The 19,471-nt window shown below is 38.0% G+C and overlaps 1 protein-coding gene across 1 annotated transcript; it reads right to left on the reverse strand.

Annotated features, from left to right (window-relative positions):
• Positions 1–1,963: 1,963 nt before the first annotated feature.
• On the reverse strand, positions 1,964–13,488 carry LOC145987185 (putative serine hydrolase). Its single transcript, XM_083121698.1, has 3 exons — positions 13,336–13,488; positions 10,974–11,154; positions 1,964–2,873 (listed from the first exon to the last, which is right to left on the reverse strand). Exons 2-3 carry the CDS (start codon positions 11,131–11,133, stop codon positions 2,038–2,040), a joined length of 996 nt encoding a protein of 331 aa, XP_082977824.1. The 5' UTR covers positions 11,134–11,154; positions 13,336–13,488; the 3' UTR covers positions 1,964–2,037.
• Positions 13,489–19,471: the final 5,983 nt, after the last annotated feature.

The following is a 19,471-nucleotide window of genomic DNA, read 5'->3' on the forward strand; positions in this document are numbered from 1 at the left end:
ATTTGTATCATCAGAGTTATTTAACCACCTAAGTCTAGCCTGATTTCTTATTTCTATTAGATTATGACATTCATTATCAAACCATGGCTTACTTTTTCTCGGTTTATGGTATCCTATACTTTCTTTAGCTGCTGATTCTATTGCATTACGTATGTGCTCCCAATTCTTATTTACGTCTGCTTCATTTATATTTTCATCATCATTTAAATCCTGCAAAACATCAAATCTATTTGACAGTTTAATTTGGTAATCTTTCTTAATTCTTTCATCAGTAAACTTTCCTGTATCAAATTTTAGAACTTTTAGATTTTGTTGCTTGATTTATCACTGAGTGTCTTTCTCTTAATTTAGCAATTACTAAATAATGGTCACTGGCACAGTCAGCACCTCTATGTGTACAAACGTCAATTATACTAGTATGCCTTCTCTTATCAATGAGAATATGATCTATCTGATTATGAGTTTTACCATCTGGAGAACACCAGGTATATTTATGGATATCTTTATGTTTAAAAGTGGTACTTTTCACAATTAAATTCTTTGAGGTTGCAAAAGTAATCAATCTTATACCATTATCATTATTTAATTCATGAAGACTTTCTTTACCAATCGTGGGTTTAAATGTCTCTTCTTTGCCAATCTGTGCATTATAGTCACCTGTCAGAATTTTCATATCATACTGAGAAAATTTATCAAAGACCTGTTCTAACTCTGTATAAAAATCATCTTTAGTATTATCATCTTTATCTTCCGTTGGTGCATGTATGTTTATTAAAATAATTTTACACCACCTACCCTGTAAAACTGCATGTGATATCCTATCATTAATAAATTCTACTGTTTTAAGAGCCGAGATCATTCTATTATTTATGATAAAGCCTGTTCCAAAATTATGATTTTCAGTACCACCATAGAAAAAAGTATAATTTTTAGTTTTACAACTCCCTTCTCCTGGCCATCTAACTTCCTGGACAGCTACTACATCTAATTTATACTTAGCTATCTCATTAACTGTACACTGAAATGCCCCAGGCCGGTAAAGGCTCAGAACATTCCAGGTGCCTAATTTAATATCCTTATTCCTAATGTAGATGTTATCCTTAGTCCAGGGACCTCCCAAAGTAGTCCCCACCCGGAGATCCGAATGGGGGACTATTTTACCTCCGGAATATTTTACCTTGGGAACATCCATGGCCTTATATTGCTGTTTCTTGACATTTTTTTTTTACAGTGCAGAGTTGTCAACTCTACGCCTAACCCCCAATATGAATGGAGGAACTACTACACAAGACAAACACATTAGACAGCACAATTACTACACAAGACGAACACAAACACATTAGACAGCACAACTACTACACAAGACACACACAAACACATCACAACTATAACACAATATAAACACACATACATACACCACAACTACTACACAATATAAACATAAACAAACTACACACCACAACTACTACCCAAGACAAACACAAACAAATTAGACAGCACAACTACTACGCAAGACAAAACAAACATGCTAGACAGCACAACTACTACACAAACATACTAATATAAACATAAACTTATAACATAAAAATATAAGGTAAAAGTTAATTACTTACGCCAACGTGAGTCTCATTTTAAAGTTTATTTCAGGGAACTATAATATGTGTCACATGACTTCAGTGAGTCCCCAGAAAAATATCACAAAGATCATCCAATTCTGGGACAACCAACGTGAGTTGCGACAATACATAAGATATTGATATTTTTTATTAACACATATTAACTATCAGAAAAAAATATGATTCTTTTTTCGGAAGTTCTCCCGCATCCACTTCGAAACTTCGGCATGCTGCACAGTATGAATATCACTGATTTATCGCATTGTACATTAGCTTTGTCTTGTAAGATATATTCAAAAATGAAACTAGCATCAAAAATATATATTAAAAAAATGAAACAAGTTCAACACATTTTCAATGTTTATTATTTACAGGCATTGCAATTTACAGGAAAACAAAATCACTGTATTGATGTTATTAATCAACTTCCTAAGAACTGATTAATTAAGGGAGCAACACTTTCTGGATTATTTAGATGCAAGTGATGTGAACCTTCTATTTCATGATGTTCAAAACTTTTGCAACTCTGTTCCAATAATTTCAGACTTTCCTTGTATACTTTGTCAGATACTGGATTCATTAGCACCCCTTGTTTACCTCTAATACCCAGAAATTCACATTTTATTTTCGATGCTGCATCCAAAATATGCTTTTCACTTGGATTTGCAAAGTACCCCAACTTCAGTCGTGGATCACGAGAAAAGTGATACTTGTGGGGTGTTTTGGAATTCTTAATTCCTCGCAACAAAATTGTACCACATGATTCTCGGGTAAGAGAACCTCCATACCCTGTATACATCAGTTCTATCATGTCAGAAAACAAATAAGCTGGTGGTTCAGTTGATTCCATCTTCTTTTCCAGTTCCAGAAGTTTGTCAACAATATTACCCATATCCTCTACCATGTCTTCAGTAATCATCAGCAACGTGCGTGTACAGTCTATAGATACGAATTTCTCTACATCATCAGGGAAAAATGCTGAATAGAAATATCCGAAAGCACTACCACTAGAATGTCCCACAATGGACATTTTATCCCAACCAAAATACTTTACTACATGTCTAATCCATGTTACAGTTTCATTAAAACTATACACTTGTCCCGGAGCTATCCATGATGATTTTCCATGTCCTGGAAGGTCAATCGCTAGAACACTACAATTCAAAAGAGGAGCCAAGCCTGCAAACGTAGCAGCATTATCTTGCCAACCATGTAGTGCAAGGACAGGTTTTTCTTTGCTTGGTCCCCACCATTTTGCTGCAAATAAAAGAGACTTTTCTATATCAGAATATTTCCCTTACTGCTGTGCAGAATTAGTCTTACTAATACAGATATTTATTTTCTTGTAGTTTACTGTTATTAAAAGCATAAGAAAACAGTTTTTGGTTGTGATGTTTCAGGAGAACACATGCTCTCTTCATCAGACATTTATTTTCATTTTGACTAAAGATACAGTTATAACAATGGTTAGCAATTTTTTAAACATAAAGAAAAAGCAATGCATACATACAAGAAAAACTAATACAGAGATGCTGTAAGAAAATAAAAAAGAATGTAACCAGTTCAATACACAATGCATTGAATTATCATTTTTTCTTGTCCGTATGGAAGTAGTAAGGGGGCAGGACGTCGTAGTAAGGCATTTTGTTGGACAAACTGAAGAAACATGGAAACAAATAGGCTCCATTGATACATACGATTTTTGTCGAATATTGCCACCCGACAAAGTACCTCACTACAACATGCGACAGAAATTGCATGCATGGCACTCGTATGGAATTGATTTTTGTTGGATGTCTTCGGACTGCAACATCCAACAAAAATCGCATGCGTAAACAAGAAGAGCTTTAGACTGCAAATATGCTGCTGGAATTTTATTACTCTTCTGGCTCACTTCACCTTTTTTAATGTAGCAGTGCTTACGAAGGTTTTCTTTCATCATCCTGATGTATTCTGGTTTCACACAAGTTAACATACGTTTACAATGACATTGCACTATTCTTAGATATCAAGAATCCAACAAAACAGGATATATATTGAATACTATCAGGAAGAAGTGAAACATAAATCTGCGTTATAAAAATTGGCAAGTGCATGCTCCCAACCTCAAATTTACTGCAACACTAGTATTGCAATGAAATTAACGCCACTCTCTGTCCTGTCTGTTAAAACTCATGAGATATGGTCATTAATCTCTCACTGAGTGAAGTTAATGTCCAATATTATGAAATAAAATACTAATAATAAATACATAAATATTTTCGTATCATTTTTACTCGAATCATTCAATCATAAAAGAAAATCACTTTCTTCAAGAATTGACTTTTCTCTGCCCGTCCTGTTAAATGTTCACTTTCCATCTACTGATTTATATGAGAGGTGGCCCGAAAGCAATTTCCAATTAATAAAAGTGTGTGTAAATTGCTCCCCTGTGCACAGCACCATGCCATGAAGGTGTGTGGGGGTAACGCCCCACACTTTCTTGATCTGGTTGTGAGTGGGGGGTGATGTGATCAGCACAATGCCCCTGACTGCCTTTACCCCCCCCCCCCAGGGTTTACCCCATGTACCCATGTTATTCGACGCTGGGTAGGCACCGGGGCCGCTTCCATCATTATAAAAGTTCCCGGATTTGAACCGGCTGGGGATCGAACCTGGGACCTTTAGCATGGTAGTCAGACACGTTACTGACTGAGCCACCGTGGCCACTAATTTCCAATTAGTAGGGACATTGATTTTTCGCGAAAGCGAAAAACGTAAAAAATGGTAATTGCTGCGAAGTTGTGTTTATGAATATGCAATGATGTCTGAACTCGTTTTTGGCCGTTTGAAATATCAAAATAATGCGAATTTGGCATAAAATGCAAATTGTTGGTGAATTTTATTAAAGAATAAACTATAATGCTTGTTATACATGGAATAATTCCGACAGCCACATTAAATCATGTATTTCCCACGATTTTATCAACTACTATCAAAACCATTTGCATCACAGAGCAAAGTGACAGGGTTCTAACAGGAGATCGAGTGTGTATCTACCGTCACACGGGAGCCACATCTTCAGTATTTGTCACGTGAGATGTGTTTTGAATTACCAAGCTAAGTGCGCATTTGTCGAGCGAGAAATAATAGAGCTAGGTCGTTAGGGCATCTGACAACCATACAAGAGGCCCAGGGCTGATCCCATGCGGGGGAGAACCGGGATCGTTTCCACATAATCAAACTGCTCCGGGGCACATCCAGCATCATATCAAGCGGGTACCTGGAGGAAACTTTGAGGGATAAAGGTAGCCAGGAGCATGGTGCTGATCACATCACCCCCACCTTCAGCCATGATAAAGAAAGTGTGGGGCTCTAACTCTACACCTCTATACACCTTCATGGGAATGTGCAGCGGAGCACTTTACTTTTATTTTTACTTCCTCAAAAATCTGTTCCAACATATCAAACTGTCACGAAAATACGTAGACCATGTGACTTACAATTTGAAACAGTAGTTTAAAATCATCATGAAGGTATAATTTCAGATATTTGCCAGAAAATGTGCTAAAATGAAAATGTGAATTTTGGGAAAAATAACACTGAATAGTAAAAAATAAAAAATACACTAATTTGAAAAAAATAAATTACAAAAAATTAAGGTCCCTACCGATTAGGCATAAATAAAACAAGAATATCAGTTGTAATTTATTGCATTAGTAACAGTGAGTCCTAACCTAATTTTCGGCATAATCACCACCGTCGTTCTGGCATTTGTCGTACCTAATTTTTGTATGCCAATGGCATGTGTGTCTGACAGCAAAGACTGGAACTATCTCTCCCGCTGTGTAACTGTCAAATCCTGTTTTTGAACAAAGAGATGAAAGTCGGTACATGCAAGGCCAGGGCTGTACAGGGAGTGGTCCAAGATCTCTCACATGAAGTTATGCAAAGGGCCTGCGTTTACTCAGCTGTATGGGGTTGTGCACATTCGATTGCCATTCTATGAATTTTCTGACCATACTATCACTCACGACGTCCGGTCTGCACACCTCACACGATTGCTGGTAGCACTGTGCCAAATTCTGAGCTTGCAAAAATCTGATTACTACACGTAGGCTACATCGCAGTCTGTGGGTGACTGTATGAGAGCTGTAATCTTTAACTTAGAACTGCCTTAAAACGACTGTGTTGTGACTGTACCAGATTACAGCTATACATGCCACTTTTTCCTGACCGCATGTGTGTGTTGCTCTCCATCCCCTAGTCCTGCATACAGGCACCATTGAAGCTTTTTTCAGGATGCCCCTCATTTATGAACTTTCAGAAACTGTTATTAACAGAGTGTTCCTGTTAATGTTTGGTTAGATAAATCAGGTACCTATACAATGCAATTCTATAAATTCATTGCTTTAAATTTCTAATACCTAAATACCCTTTTCGTCAGCAATAATGGTATAACTGCATGTTGTGAGTTTCACAGTACTTCACTTGGATATACTGTACATAAGCAGAAATCCCATTAATAATGTAAGGAAATATGACAATTTCTTTTGTACAATTCAATTGTTTCACTTATATGCAAGAGTTAAGTTGTGTGCTTTACAGAGAAGAGAGAAGTAGCTTTATGCATCGAAAAATGAGTCCGACTCATGGTTCATGCAAGCTGAGGGCTCCAAACCTCAGTGGAAATATCAACATATAATACCGAGAATGGATAAGGAGACTGATAAAATACAAATAATATTTCTTATACAATCACTCTTCACTCTCTCATTTAGTCGTAACTTTAAAAATAATCAAGTATTTTATTTTAAACTTACTGCATATTATAAAATTCCGTAATCCTTCCCTAGCTTCTGAATTGTAATAATTTTCCAAATTCACAATTTTGCAGTTTGAATTCAAATCATAGAGAATAGAGAAATTAAGTCAATTTCATACAAGATAATATTGGTACTTAACAAATCCATACCTGGATCTGTATGAGTTTATTACTTCCATTTACAAAAACATTGATTTAGTTTAGTTTGTAATTGTCAGGGAAAAATGTAAATTTTGTCCTGGAAAAGTCAGGGAATTTTATTTCTGCTTGTTTGTAGCCACCCTGAATAAAACATGATCCATGCATGTTTTAGCTAGAAAATGTGATGCCTCACTATGCAACAAATGTTTGAACTCTGGTGTTTTATACCTTTTTTATACGCAAGTCATTAAAAAACCTACCTGAATCACAAGCGCTTCTGAACAACATTAGACGTCATTGTTGTGGATGATCCAACTACTGAATAATTTGGTTATTTTACTTCGCTTTTCTACCACTTTTGGTAAATCACGAATATGAATATGAGTGATGATATTGATGAAGGGACACTTACAAAGAACACCAGTGCTCATGCCGGGATTCGAACCAGGGACCTCTCATCTTGGTGCACTGTGCAAAACACACTGACACGGAGGTGGGTGGATGATCCAACTATCGTACACTCTACTGACGTAACAGTGCCGATTAGTAATTCAGACCACTGTTTATTGCATCTTGAGAGTGCTGATAAACATTTTAAAATAATTTTGTCCAGTGACCATTCAATGTTAAGTTTTCAAATGAATGATAAACATTTCCATTGACACAATATTAAGCAGTTAGATACTAAGGAAAAAATAATAAAGAAAGAATAGTTTTGCAGGTTAAGTGGTAGAACAGCCACAGGCTGAACTTATACCACGAGGACTTCACCAACTTATCTGACAAAAACTGTGTTGATCTTTTAGTTTTTAATGACATCGCTGTTCGTGCGATAAATTATACAATGCAGTGGCCATTAAGAAATCGTAGATTTGAGTTTGGTATTGCATATTGTAGCATTACAACACGAGTGTGAAGCAAAGGGTAGAAATTCTGCTTCTGTCGTCTGCGTTGGAAGGATCACATGAGACCTAAAACCAAGCACGTGACTCTCTGCTCCGTACACCGGCGTTCAAGAGAGCGTGCTGTAAAGATTTAAGCTTTCCCTCCAGATAGGTAGCAAGGAATATAGAGTACTTTATGCCAAACCTACCCGGTGTCCGGCCAGGAAAGGCATCGAAAAAAATATTAAATTTCAGTAACCGCCAAACGTCTGAAATTCCTTTATTTTCTTCATTTCACATTGGTATTTACGTATTCTGCATTGCTAAGGATTTTTGAAGGTGGCATCTCGTTTTTTTCATGACAATAATTCAATTTTCAACATATTGAGTAATTATTGTTCGTTCATTTTTGTGTTGCGTTACACACAATATGGCAGGCAAATCTTGAATAGCATTGTCGATGATCAGTGGCTGTGCAGTGTTTCCAACCTTCTTAACCGAAAAATACCAGACTTTGTATTTTTTTCCAGGTTCGAAAACCCCATGAACCATTCATAAATAGCCCCACGAACCATGCATGGCAAGGTTAGGTTAGCTTAGCTTAGGTAAGGCAAACACAGTTAAAATTGTTATTTAACATTAGAAAAATTCAAGATAATTCATTTCACAATTGCAAAACCATGTGGTTGGAAACACTGACCAGTTCTTACATCATCAAACACACGCAACATTTGACTCACGTAGTAGAAGAACATCAAGGGAACAGCTTTCGTGCATTGGAGAGACATTAATGTTGAAAAATACATGATTTACAGGCAAAATAAATTAAGCGAGGAAAAAAACACTTCCGAGACCTTCGTAAAGTATACAGAAACTCATTTTGGTAAGTACTTTCTCCTGTACAATTGAAGAAATACGTTTGGACGGGTATGAAAATTTTACTGAACAAAAATATGCTAGAACGAGTGTTGTTAGTGAAATGTTGCAAGGGGATCGCGAAAACTAGCTATTATAATGCCATGTAGGTTAAACGTATATGAAATTAGTCAAGTTTTACTTTATATTTATAGCATTTACCCATATTTGAAATTATAAATCGGGGAACGCCGGGCATATGGGCATACTTTAAAAAACTATAATGCTACGCCACTGGTCAAATCATATTATTGGTAAAATTTTAGTATCTGCGAAACGTATTTCTGCAATTTTACAGGAGAAAGTACTTATCGAACTGACTTTCCGTACACTTTTGAAAGGTCGTGGTAGTGTTTTTCCCATTGCTTAATTTACTTAGCCGGTTAATCATGAATTTTTGAAGATTAATGTCTCTCCAATGCAAGAAAGCTGTTGCCTCTATGACCTTCGACTACGTGAATCAAATGTTGCGTGCGTTCGATGATGTAACCCCAGTTCAGTGTTTCCAACCACACCGTTGGCTTTCAAGAACATGACAATTTTCATTATGTTTGCCTAACCTAACCTTGCCGTGCATGGCTTGTGGGGCTATTTATGAATGGTTCGTGGGGCTATCTGTGACTGGTTCGTGGGGCTATCCATGCATGGTTCGTGGGGCTATTTATGAATGGTTTGTGGGGCTATGTGCATGGTTCGTGGGGTTTTCGAACCTGGAAAAAAATACAAAATCAGTAACACAAAAGTAGGTATTTTTCGATGAAGAAGGTTGCAACACTGCATAACCATCAACAACGCTAGTCAAGATTTCTCCGCCATATTGCATGTAACGCAAGCAAAAACGAACAAAGAAGAATTACTCTATATGTCGAAAATTGATATTATTTGCTTGTAAAAAAAAACAATCCACCTTCAAGAATCGTTAGCAATGCAGAATACGTAAGTACCAATGTGAAAAAGAAGAAAATAAAGGAATTTCAGATGTTTCGTGGATACTAACATTTTAATATATTATTTTCTATCACATTTTAAAGTGTTATACGACTTCGCAGTGGAAGAAACTAAAATTTAAAATTCGAGGTGTACCAATACTTTTAGGAAACAGTTTTATACATCGGAGACACATTTCTTCAATTTTACACAAGAAACTACTTACGGAAATGAGTTTGTCCAAGGTTTACAACGTTAGTTGAGGTATTTTCTTTCATCGTGGAATATACTTGACCGGGAAATCATGTATTTTTCAAGAGAACTTGTAGTGCCACCCTAAATGTATTATTTTTTTTTATTTTTTATTATATAATTTTGGCTTTTCGTTTTTCTTTTATCAGTTAGTTTACTAGTTGTTTTTTTCAAAGTCGCACCCAGTCCCTTGCTTGGCATGGCGAAAGGGAGAACCGGGCTCTTCAGGCAAGTTACACTGGCTAGGGTGTCCTTTTCTTTTTCTTAGTTTTTCTTCCTTTTTGGATATTTGTGTGTTGGTGTGTGTGTGTTAGAGCCACTGTACAAGGCTAAAACCGGCAACATTGGAAGAACACAGGGGAAGTTTGAGCGTCTTTGGGGGAAAGACAGGACATAAAGATATAGAGGTGAGAGAAGTGAGGAGCTGTATTTCGAAGTGTGGCTAAACTTTGCGTATGGCATCCAGCGATGCAAGGAGACACGTTACCAAAGTATTTTGAAGTGTGGCTGTTGAGCAGCTGGCAGCACCGTGCCGCGGAAGGAGCGGTGTTTTGTTCCTGTGTAATTCGAGCTACTTCCCCGTGTTAATCACAACATGTCGCAAGAGCATCAGCCACCAAAGTAGGTGAAGTGCGATTTGTGACAGCTGACAGCACAGTGCAGCAAGAAGAGCTGTGTGTTAATTTTGTGTAAATGGAACTACTTCCGTGTGGTTACTGAACAATACATGAATAGGATCACACTATGTGACCGGAACATCAGTCAACCTGACCTGAAGCCGTGAACAGTCCTCTTTTATCCCCCTCAACAACGAACCACAACCATCCCCTTCAATCTAAAATAGGAGCAGTGTAAGGAAGTGCATCGCATAAGTGACAATAAAAGGTAAGGGATCCCAACAAATATTTACTTATGGCCATAAGATACATGAAGGTTATTTTGTTACTTGTGTTTGTATTTGTATGAGCTATGCCGGGCTAATCTACATATTTTCTTAAGATCAATAATAATCTTCAGAACAAATTTCATGTTATTTACATATTGCCCCACCACAAAATATCTCACCGACGCATTTGCTTGCCCTACGACAACTGGATGATGTGTACGTTTGATGACATAAGTCCCTGTCAGTGTTTAAAACCTCATTTTTTTACTATGCTTGCCTAACGTAACTAAACCTAACCTTATCAGAAATGGTTCAAGGGGCTATCGGTCAGCTACCGTGCATAATGGTTTGTGGGGCTATCCGTGTAAGCATTCAGAATGTGAAAAATTGCGTTTGTTTTTGTGTAAAAAGAATAATGGCACCTTGAACTATGTTCCGCAATACACAATTGGTAAGTACAAACCATGTGATTTTAATGTGTCTCCGATCTATGAAACTGGTACCTACTTTTACACCCTATATTACTATTTGAAGTGCAATAACACTACCTGCAATGTGTCCCCATGGTATCGGAATATTAACATCTATAAATGGTGGTGATTGTCCATCCTGCTGCACTACATTCTGGCAACTCAACGGTCCAGTGTGGATTTTGTGGTATCTAAACTTCAAACAGTCAACAACTTTCCTAGTGAGCATGAACCTCATGATGAATGCTCTGACAATTATCTGCAATGTGAAAAAAAATGTTCATTTTATTCTTAGATAGCTTAATCAGTACTGAACTTACAGATTAAAACGAGATCGTAACCAGTGTCATATGCATCCACCGGGAATCGAACCAAAACTACCCGAAGTGATTAAAAAAATGGTCACCATTTTTTAAAAAGTAGTTTTAGAAAAATAATGCCTGCTTTGAACTAGCTACTCTGGTAATTATGCGATATCACCCGAACACCTCTCACTCGTTTATTTCGTTAATTTTAGCATTGATACTTACCTATTCTGCATTGCGGAAGATTCTTTAAGGTGAAGTTATGCCTTTTTCCATAAAATAGTGTCAACTTTTCATATTACGAGTCATTATTTGTCTTCCTTGTTCTGCTTTGGTAACAGACAATATGGCGTGCACTCGTCATGGATCATCGCACGTCGTGCTTGTGTTTTGTCGATTTGGAGTGGTATGCAGTGTTTCAACCTTCTTAACTGAAAAATACCTACTTTCGTGTCCATTATGTCATCACAAACCATTGACGAAAGCCCCAAAAATGATTCACGATAGCTCCACAAACTGACGGATAGCCCCACAAACCATTGACAGATAACCCCACGAACCATTGACGATAGGGTAAATATGCGATATCGCCTGAACGGATTTCTTCAAATTTACAGGAGAACTACTTACTGAAATCAGTTTCTGTAGCATTGTCGAAGTTCTTTGGGGTATTTTCTTTCGCGGAAACTGCAAACTTCACCATAGAATGCTGCAGAACAAGGAATAATCACTTTTTATGTAAGGAACTTGCATTTTCTGTAAAGCGACAACATTATGCCATTGTTTCCATTATGTACCTGCAGATGGCGCGAGCATTGAAAGGCACCCTGTCTCGCCAGTGTTTCCAAACGTGCATTTTTTTAATGAAAACTTCTTTCTTTTTTTAACTATGCTTACCTAACCTTGCCAGAAATGTTCCGTGAGCCTATCGAGAATGGTTTTTGGGGCTATCGTGGATGGTACGTGGGGCTATCCGTCAATGGTACGTGGAGCTATCTGTTAATGGTTTATGATGACATAATGACCACGAAAGTAGGTACTTTTCGGTTAAGAAGGTTGAAACACTGCATACCCACTCCAAATCGACAAAACACAAGCACGATGTGCGATGATCCATGACGAGTGCACACCATATTGTCTGTTACCCAAGCGGAACAAGGAAGACAAATAATGACTTGTAATATGAAAAGTTGATATTATTTTATGGAAAAAGGCATAACTTCACTTTAAAGAATCTTCTGGAATGCAGAATAGGTATGTATCAATGCTAAAATTAATGAAATAAATGAGTGAGAGGTGTTCGGATGATATCGCATAATTACCAAAACCCACAATATCCCCAAAAACCATTGACGGATCGCCCCACGGACCATTTCCGGCAAGGTTAGGTTGGGTTAGGTTAGCATAGTTAAAAAAAGAAAACAATTCTCGTAAAAAAAAAGGCACATTTGGAAACACTGGCGAGACCGCGTGACTTTCGACGCTCGCACCATCTGCAGGTACATAATGGAAACAACGGCATGATGTTGTCGCTTTACAGAAAATGCACGTTCCTTACATACAAAGTGATTATTTCTTGTTCTGCAGCATTCTATGGTGGAGTTTTCAGTTTCCGCGAAAGAAAATACCTCGAAGAATTTCGACAATGCTACAGAAACTATTTTCAGTAAGTAGTTTCTCCTGTAAATTTGAAGAAATCCGTTCAGGCGATATCGCATATTTACCACTACTCCTACATAGACAACAAAAATAAATGACGAAATAAACCATTGAGGTGTTGGGTCCATACCGAAGTTTTACAGAAAATTTTAAAAATGATCAATCAACCAGTGCTGGACCATTTTGTATGGACTGAACCATATGTATTCTGGACAAAAACTCTGGCCTCAGCCTCAGTACAATCTCTGTGAACTGAAAGTGATACTATATAACTATGAAATTGTGGGTATTTGCATGACACTTGTGTTTAAGAAGTCAAGAATTGTACAATATCTATTCACATTAATCAACATCGTAATAATCAAGTATTTACCCTTGTACTTTGAGGGGCGAGTAACATAGAACTTTTGCCCATCATTTATTACATTCTTTCTGTATCGATATGAAGAAAATTGTTTCCTTAATTTCAATATTACCTTTCAAAGCACAATACTTGCTTGTTTCCCAGTGACATATGCTGGAATTCTGAAAGTCATTCTACATGATTGTACATACACGTAACTCGTAGATTATTACTACGCAACTCTGTGCACGTAGCAGAAGACCCAGCTCCACAGATTAATCCCCAGAAACAGTTCGCGGCCTAGCTAGTGAAACCCAAGGTACATAGAGATTAGGTAAAGCCATCCGAAGATTGCCGATCTTGCACGAACGCGTGACGTCACCGGAGAAGCAGTGAGCTCGGCTGAAGCAGACGGCCCCTAGCATTTATATGGGAGATTCAGAGAGCGAAAGTATATTATTACTTTTAGGAGGGGGGAAATATTAATTGTCATCCTCCAAGATGGTATTGAGGCATCCTTTTAATGATTAGTAACATGATTGAAAACGCTCTACTTTTAAAAGGGGGCAAAGTACATGTGAAAAAATGTATTTTGAAAATACATATTCCTGAAACTTTCTGATCGATGCGCTACAAAGAAAGGTGCGTGTTCTCCTTTAGAATTTCGTCATTTTACAAATTGTAATATAATATTAACAAAAACGTTGCATGCTAAAGAAGAATTATAGAGTTTAATAAAATAATTGATTAATAGACTTAGTTTATTTTACTTCGCTTATCTGTCACCTAATCGCAAAGATGAGGATGCGTGATGACATGATGAAATTGAAGAGAGGAAAGTAGACCCATGCCCGGGCGGGGATTCGAACCTGGGGGCCCTTGGCATCGTAAAGCGTTGTGCTAACCACTTCGCCACGGAGGTCAGCATTACAAGGAAATAAACAGAAAATGGCATATATGTTTTAATATGCGAGAAACATTTGCGAGGAGGTTATTGAAGTAACAAATAATTATACAAGACGTTGTGATGAAAATTAATATATCTGAAATGTCGAGAGTTGACCTTGCAGTCTCTAAATGTACTTTTAGGGTTACGCAAAACCTTTACTCAAAATTGCTAGTGTAAATTTATAAGCTATTAAAATTTGAAGCTTATTCCTGTTCGTAAAAAGAAACTGCCAAGTCAAATTAATATTTCGTATAAATACATATATTTTTCTTTCATGAGGCCAAGAGAGTATTTGGAGGGGACAGTGGCTTCGGAAGGCTATAGCCCCGGATATCGATCTGCAACGGGGCTTCCAGTGGGAAAACATTGCTATGAAATAGTCCAGAAGAAGGGGTGAAATGATTTTTTTTTTTTTTAAATGGCTCAAGAATACAAAGATATAAGTGGACATTTGGCAAGCTTAGTCTAAAACTTACAACTGATATCGTACGTGTGTGGGGCGGGGGTGGCTACGTGAGGTAACACAGTGCAATATGATTCACAATACTAAAATTAAAATGAATATGTGGGAACAATAGAAATGAAAATATGATGTAGCTAGTGACGGCGCAATAGTAAAGATGGAGGGGTAAATCATTTTTTCCCGGGGCAATCATGTTTATTATTCCGTTACATATGACACAAAAATGCATTTTTTGGCTAAAAGAGCATTCATTCATTTATTTATTTTTGTCGTTTTACTGGGGGCAGATAATAGAGAGAGAGAGAGAGAGAGAGAGAAATTGTCGAACGAGAATAAGTGGGCGTTCCTGCCTCCCCCCCCCTGTAGTGTGGTCACTGCCTATAGCTAAGCTGGAGACGAATGCACCAATTAATACACTATTAAATAAAACAGATACTTTTAAAACTTTTAATCAAATTATTTGTGAACTATGATTTAAATTTAGAAAGAGCACATTTAATTTGGATGAGTTAACTTCTGAAGCCTGCCATTTCCGAGCCTTCTTCCGGTGTAACTGCACTGCCCTTTGAGCCCTAGTTGCTACGTTCAGGTGGCGGAACGAGCAGAATACTAATTAAAACAAATATGTGACAAATATATATAAAAAAACAACGTGTTGCGTCGCCAAAGAAAAGACAGAATAAGAAGAACGTGGAGAGTGCAGTGATATTTTACGGAAAGCAGCAGGCACGTATCCAGGGATTCCTTTCGGGGGGAGGCTGAACACCATTTTTTAAAGGGGTATCACAATTGTATGTTTAAGGCCAGTGGTGGCAATTGGGTTCCAAAATGTGGGGGGGGGGGGGTGGACAAGGAGACAAGCATTAAGAGGCGATAGTGTGGAGGCAAAAGAATGGGGAGCAACTATCTCCTAAATCGTCGCCACTGTTTAAGGCTGTCATTTTAATCAGAACGTGAAATCGGGACATTTTCTACCACTCAACTCCTCTGTTTCCATGCATTAACATTGTGAGCCGGAACCATCTCAGTATGTGCGTTTGTCCATTTCTTCTCATCAGGCATCAAAACATCTATGTACCAGAAGTATTTTTACGAAGGTGTTACACATGCACGGAATGCACAATCCACTCGACAACGCGAAATTCAAACTGTGTGAACTGGACGCAGACAGTTCACGAATATTTCTCTCTCATTCGAGCCTGAACACCACTAATGTGCCTTGTCCTCCCATGTTTGCAGCTCTTATAAAAGCCGAAACCCACCAAATTGTTCATATTCAGGCCTAAGCACTCGCAAGTGTTCAAAATTGTCTGTTGAGTGTGTGTCGAACCCAGTAGCCTTAAACAAAAGAATTTTTTTATGCCATGAAATTCTCGGACTGCATACACAAAATTTGGTACTGGCACAACCAAATCATCACTCAAAACTTTGATTTTCAGTTGATCTGTGCAGCTTATTTCTTTTTTAATAAATCGCTCCAATGCCCAGCCCGATACTGCCGAAATATTCACTTTAGAGAGAGAGAGACCTTCGATCTCTTCGTCTTTCGACCCGAACTACTCGTAGCACTACTCGAAGTTCCGCTGTCGTCAATGTCTTTAGCTTTGGGACCGAACTGGAACTAGTAGTAGACTTCGTTACTTTACGGTATTTAGTCCATTTCATTTTCGAATCACTAGAACTTATAAAGCAACCAATGGACACTGACTGATCACTAATCGACTGTATGAATTGTCATACTTACCTCTGAAGTCTCCACCTATTCTGTTGTACAGATCAACTGGGAAATTGAAGCCGCGTATTAATATCCTCATTATATTCTAGAACGTTCCGCAGATACAACGATTCGTAAATATTGCCAGTAGTTCGACTCCTTCTCTGAACATTCCCTCTCGCGCTTTCCGGAGATTAAAAAATTACAATGAATCCGAATCGCCCTACGTGTGGCGCTACCTCTGTTGTGCAGCTTGCAAATGCTGACAAGTCTCTACATAGAGTTCAAGTTCGCTACGACAACACCGAAAGTGTGAGAAACGTTTACGTGCAATATTATCAACAGCAGGGTTATAGAACATTCTCCGTCTATCCTTGATAAGTATTTCTCTCCTAAAATTATCGTCATATTATTCAAGAAGACAACAACCTAATTTTATCTTCAGGGTGGCTCAATAAGTCACTTAACACCCTCAGTACAAGGCCACTGCGGCATGAAATGTGAAAATGGCGATGACCAATCATTGCCTGGCCAAGGGGGAACCACATTGATGCCACCCACACGGTCGGCGGCCATCTTGATGTCCGCAATCTTGAATTCAACTTCAGAATTTTAAATGGGAAGGGGGTCGTGCGACATATCAAAATGGGCTAGAATTTCACGAGAAATGCAATGGTGAAGGTTTTTTCGACGTATCTTTAACCAGTAAAAAGTTATGACTGAATTCTTGTACCAATTTGCTCCTTTTCGAGGTGTTAGAAAAATGCCTTAAAATTTGTTTAGCGCATCGGTAATGCATCGAGATCAAAGTGACGTCTAGGGAGAGAAGTTCGCATGCCATTGCACACGATTTTAATCGGATACATCCATGAAGAGCTGTGCATTATAAATGGTTGTCGCGAACAATTTACAGTGTGACGCTTCCATTGAATTAAAAGTCCTTCACAGTGACAAGGCTAATGTTTATGTTCAGAAGGAAGTTCATAAACAGAATATTCGATGCTTTTTATCTGATAACCCATTTTCAACAGATCAAAGCTGAATGGTTAGTGTTGGTAAGTTAATGGTGTGGCGTGCTGTGTGGAACACGATTGGTTAGTCAATTTTCCATCAACGGAACCTTAAATGCTTAGGGCTACTTGGATTTGTTAAATAAACAGGTTTTTTCATCCTTGCTTATGGAAGAAGGTACTTTTTACAGTTTTTTTCAATAGGGAAGAACACCAGAACACTTATGGGAACGTTATGAACCTGTTTTTGTCCAAAGTTAGTTATCAGATGACAAGGGTCACATATTCTGTTTATGAACTTCCTTCTGAACATAAACATTAGCCTTGTCACTGTGAAGGACTTTTAATTCAATGGAAGCGTCACACTGTAAATTGTTCGCGACAACCATTCATAATGCACAGCTCTTCATGGATGTATCCGATTAAAATAATGTGCAATGGCATGCGAACGTCTCTCCCTAGACGTCACTTTGATCTCGATGCATTACCGATGCGCTAAACAAATTTTAAGGCATTTTTCTAACACCTCGAAAAGGAGCAAATTGGTACAAGAATTCAGTCATAACTTTTTACTGGTTAAAGATACGTCGAAAAAACCTTCACCATTGCATTTCTCGTGAAATTCTAGCCCATTTTGATATGTCGCACGACCACCTTCCCATTTAAAATTCTGAAGTTGAATTCAAGATTGCGGACATCAAGATGGCCGCCGACCGTGTGGGTGGCATCAATGTGGTTCCCCCTTGGCCAGGCAATGATTGGTCATCGCCATTTTCACATTCCATGCCGCAGTGGCCTTGTACTGAGGGTGTTAAGTGACTTATTGAGTGTAAACTGAAAAATTTCCTGGTGGGCGGGGGTCACGAGTTACGATCCCCACCTTGGATACGCGCTATAAACAATAACAGGGTTATAGAACATTCTCCGTCTTGCCTCGATAATTATTTATCTTCTTAAATTATCGTCACATTATTCAAGAAGTCAAGAACCTAATTTTATCAGTGTAAACTGAAAAATTTCCTTGTGGAGCGGGGTGGGGGGGCTCAAACCACCTGATCTTTACCTTGGATACGCGCTATTAACAATAACAGGCTTATAGAACATTTTCCGTCTTGCCTAGATAATTATCTCTCAAATTATCACCATACGTATTATTCAAGAAGCCAAAAACCTAATTTAATCTAGCGTAAACTGAAAATTTTCTAAAGGGGGGTTTGAGCCCCCTGATTCCCACCTTGAATACCAGCTGTTACCAATAGCAGGGTTATGGAATATTCTCCGTCTTGCCTCGATAATTATTTATCTTCTTAAATTAACGTCACATTATTTTATTTGACACCACAAGAAACAAAAAAAATCATTTTATCTAGTGTAAACCGAAAAGTTTTGGGGGACTCGAGCCCCCTAAGCCCCCCTTGGATACGTGCCTGGGAAGCAATCACGTTTATTACATCCTTACATTTATATACAATATTAAAAAGTTCTGCTTTTAGATCTCGCACAATGCCTTTTTCACAAAAATGGGCAATACCGCATTTTTTATATAAGTCAAGCTGTGATATTTTAGATGTATTCCGTTAGTTTTCTGATAATAGTTTTCACAGCTTTCCATAGCATTTAGGCATGATTTCAGTTGACAAGAACAAAATAATCTTATCTCAAAACATAGAGAAAAAAGGAATCCAACGCGCTTTAGTTAAAACTCCCTTACATTGGAAGCCTGGAGAGAACAAAATAGGGGTTCCTTCGTAACACGATTTCTTGAAAACCATTTTACACATTTGAATCAACTTTGTGATAAATTGATTAGAAAGGATGAAAAGTGTAAAAGTTGTAACTCTTCCCCTGCTACTATATTTTAGAAGATATTCGTTGTCAAATATCTCAATTTTTGCATAAGGAACCAGCCTTTTCCGTGCCGAGTGTTTCGATGATGACGTCATGCATCCAAGGAAAACTGCGTATACGATCTGCGCCGCCGAACGAGCACCCCCTGAGTGAAACCGAAACAGGGGTATTTTGCATAAGACGCGAAACTAAACATTCGATTCGTTGGTGCGCGATATCTGAAACTCCGCCCTCCAGAGTCAGAAAGAAACAAGCAAGGAGAAGTACGTAGAGTAGAGAGTGGGG

This window comes from Lepisma saccharinum, chromosome 4, assembly GCF_977018435.1.
Source record: "Lepisma saccharinum chromosome 4, izLepSacc3.1, whole genome shotgun sequence".
Taxonomy (NCBI): Eukaryota; Metazoa; Arthropoda; class Insecta; order Zygentoma; family Lepismatidae; genus Lepisma; species Lepisma saccharinum.

Excerpts from the sequence above, each read along its gene's own strand:
- LOC145987185 (XM_083121698.1), bottom strand. The coding sequence starts at position 11,133 with ATGAGGTTCATGCTCACTAGGAAAGTTGTTGACTGTTTGAAGTTTAGA. Across the intron at positions 2,874-10,973 it reads ACCATGGGGACACATTGCAG|CAAAATGGTGGGGACCAAGC; the intron begins GTAGTGTTATTG and ends TTTTATTTGCAG.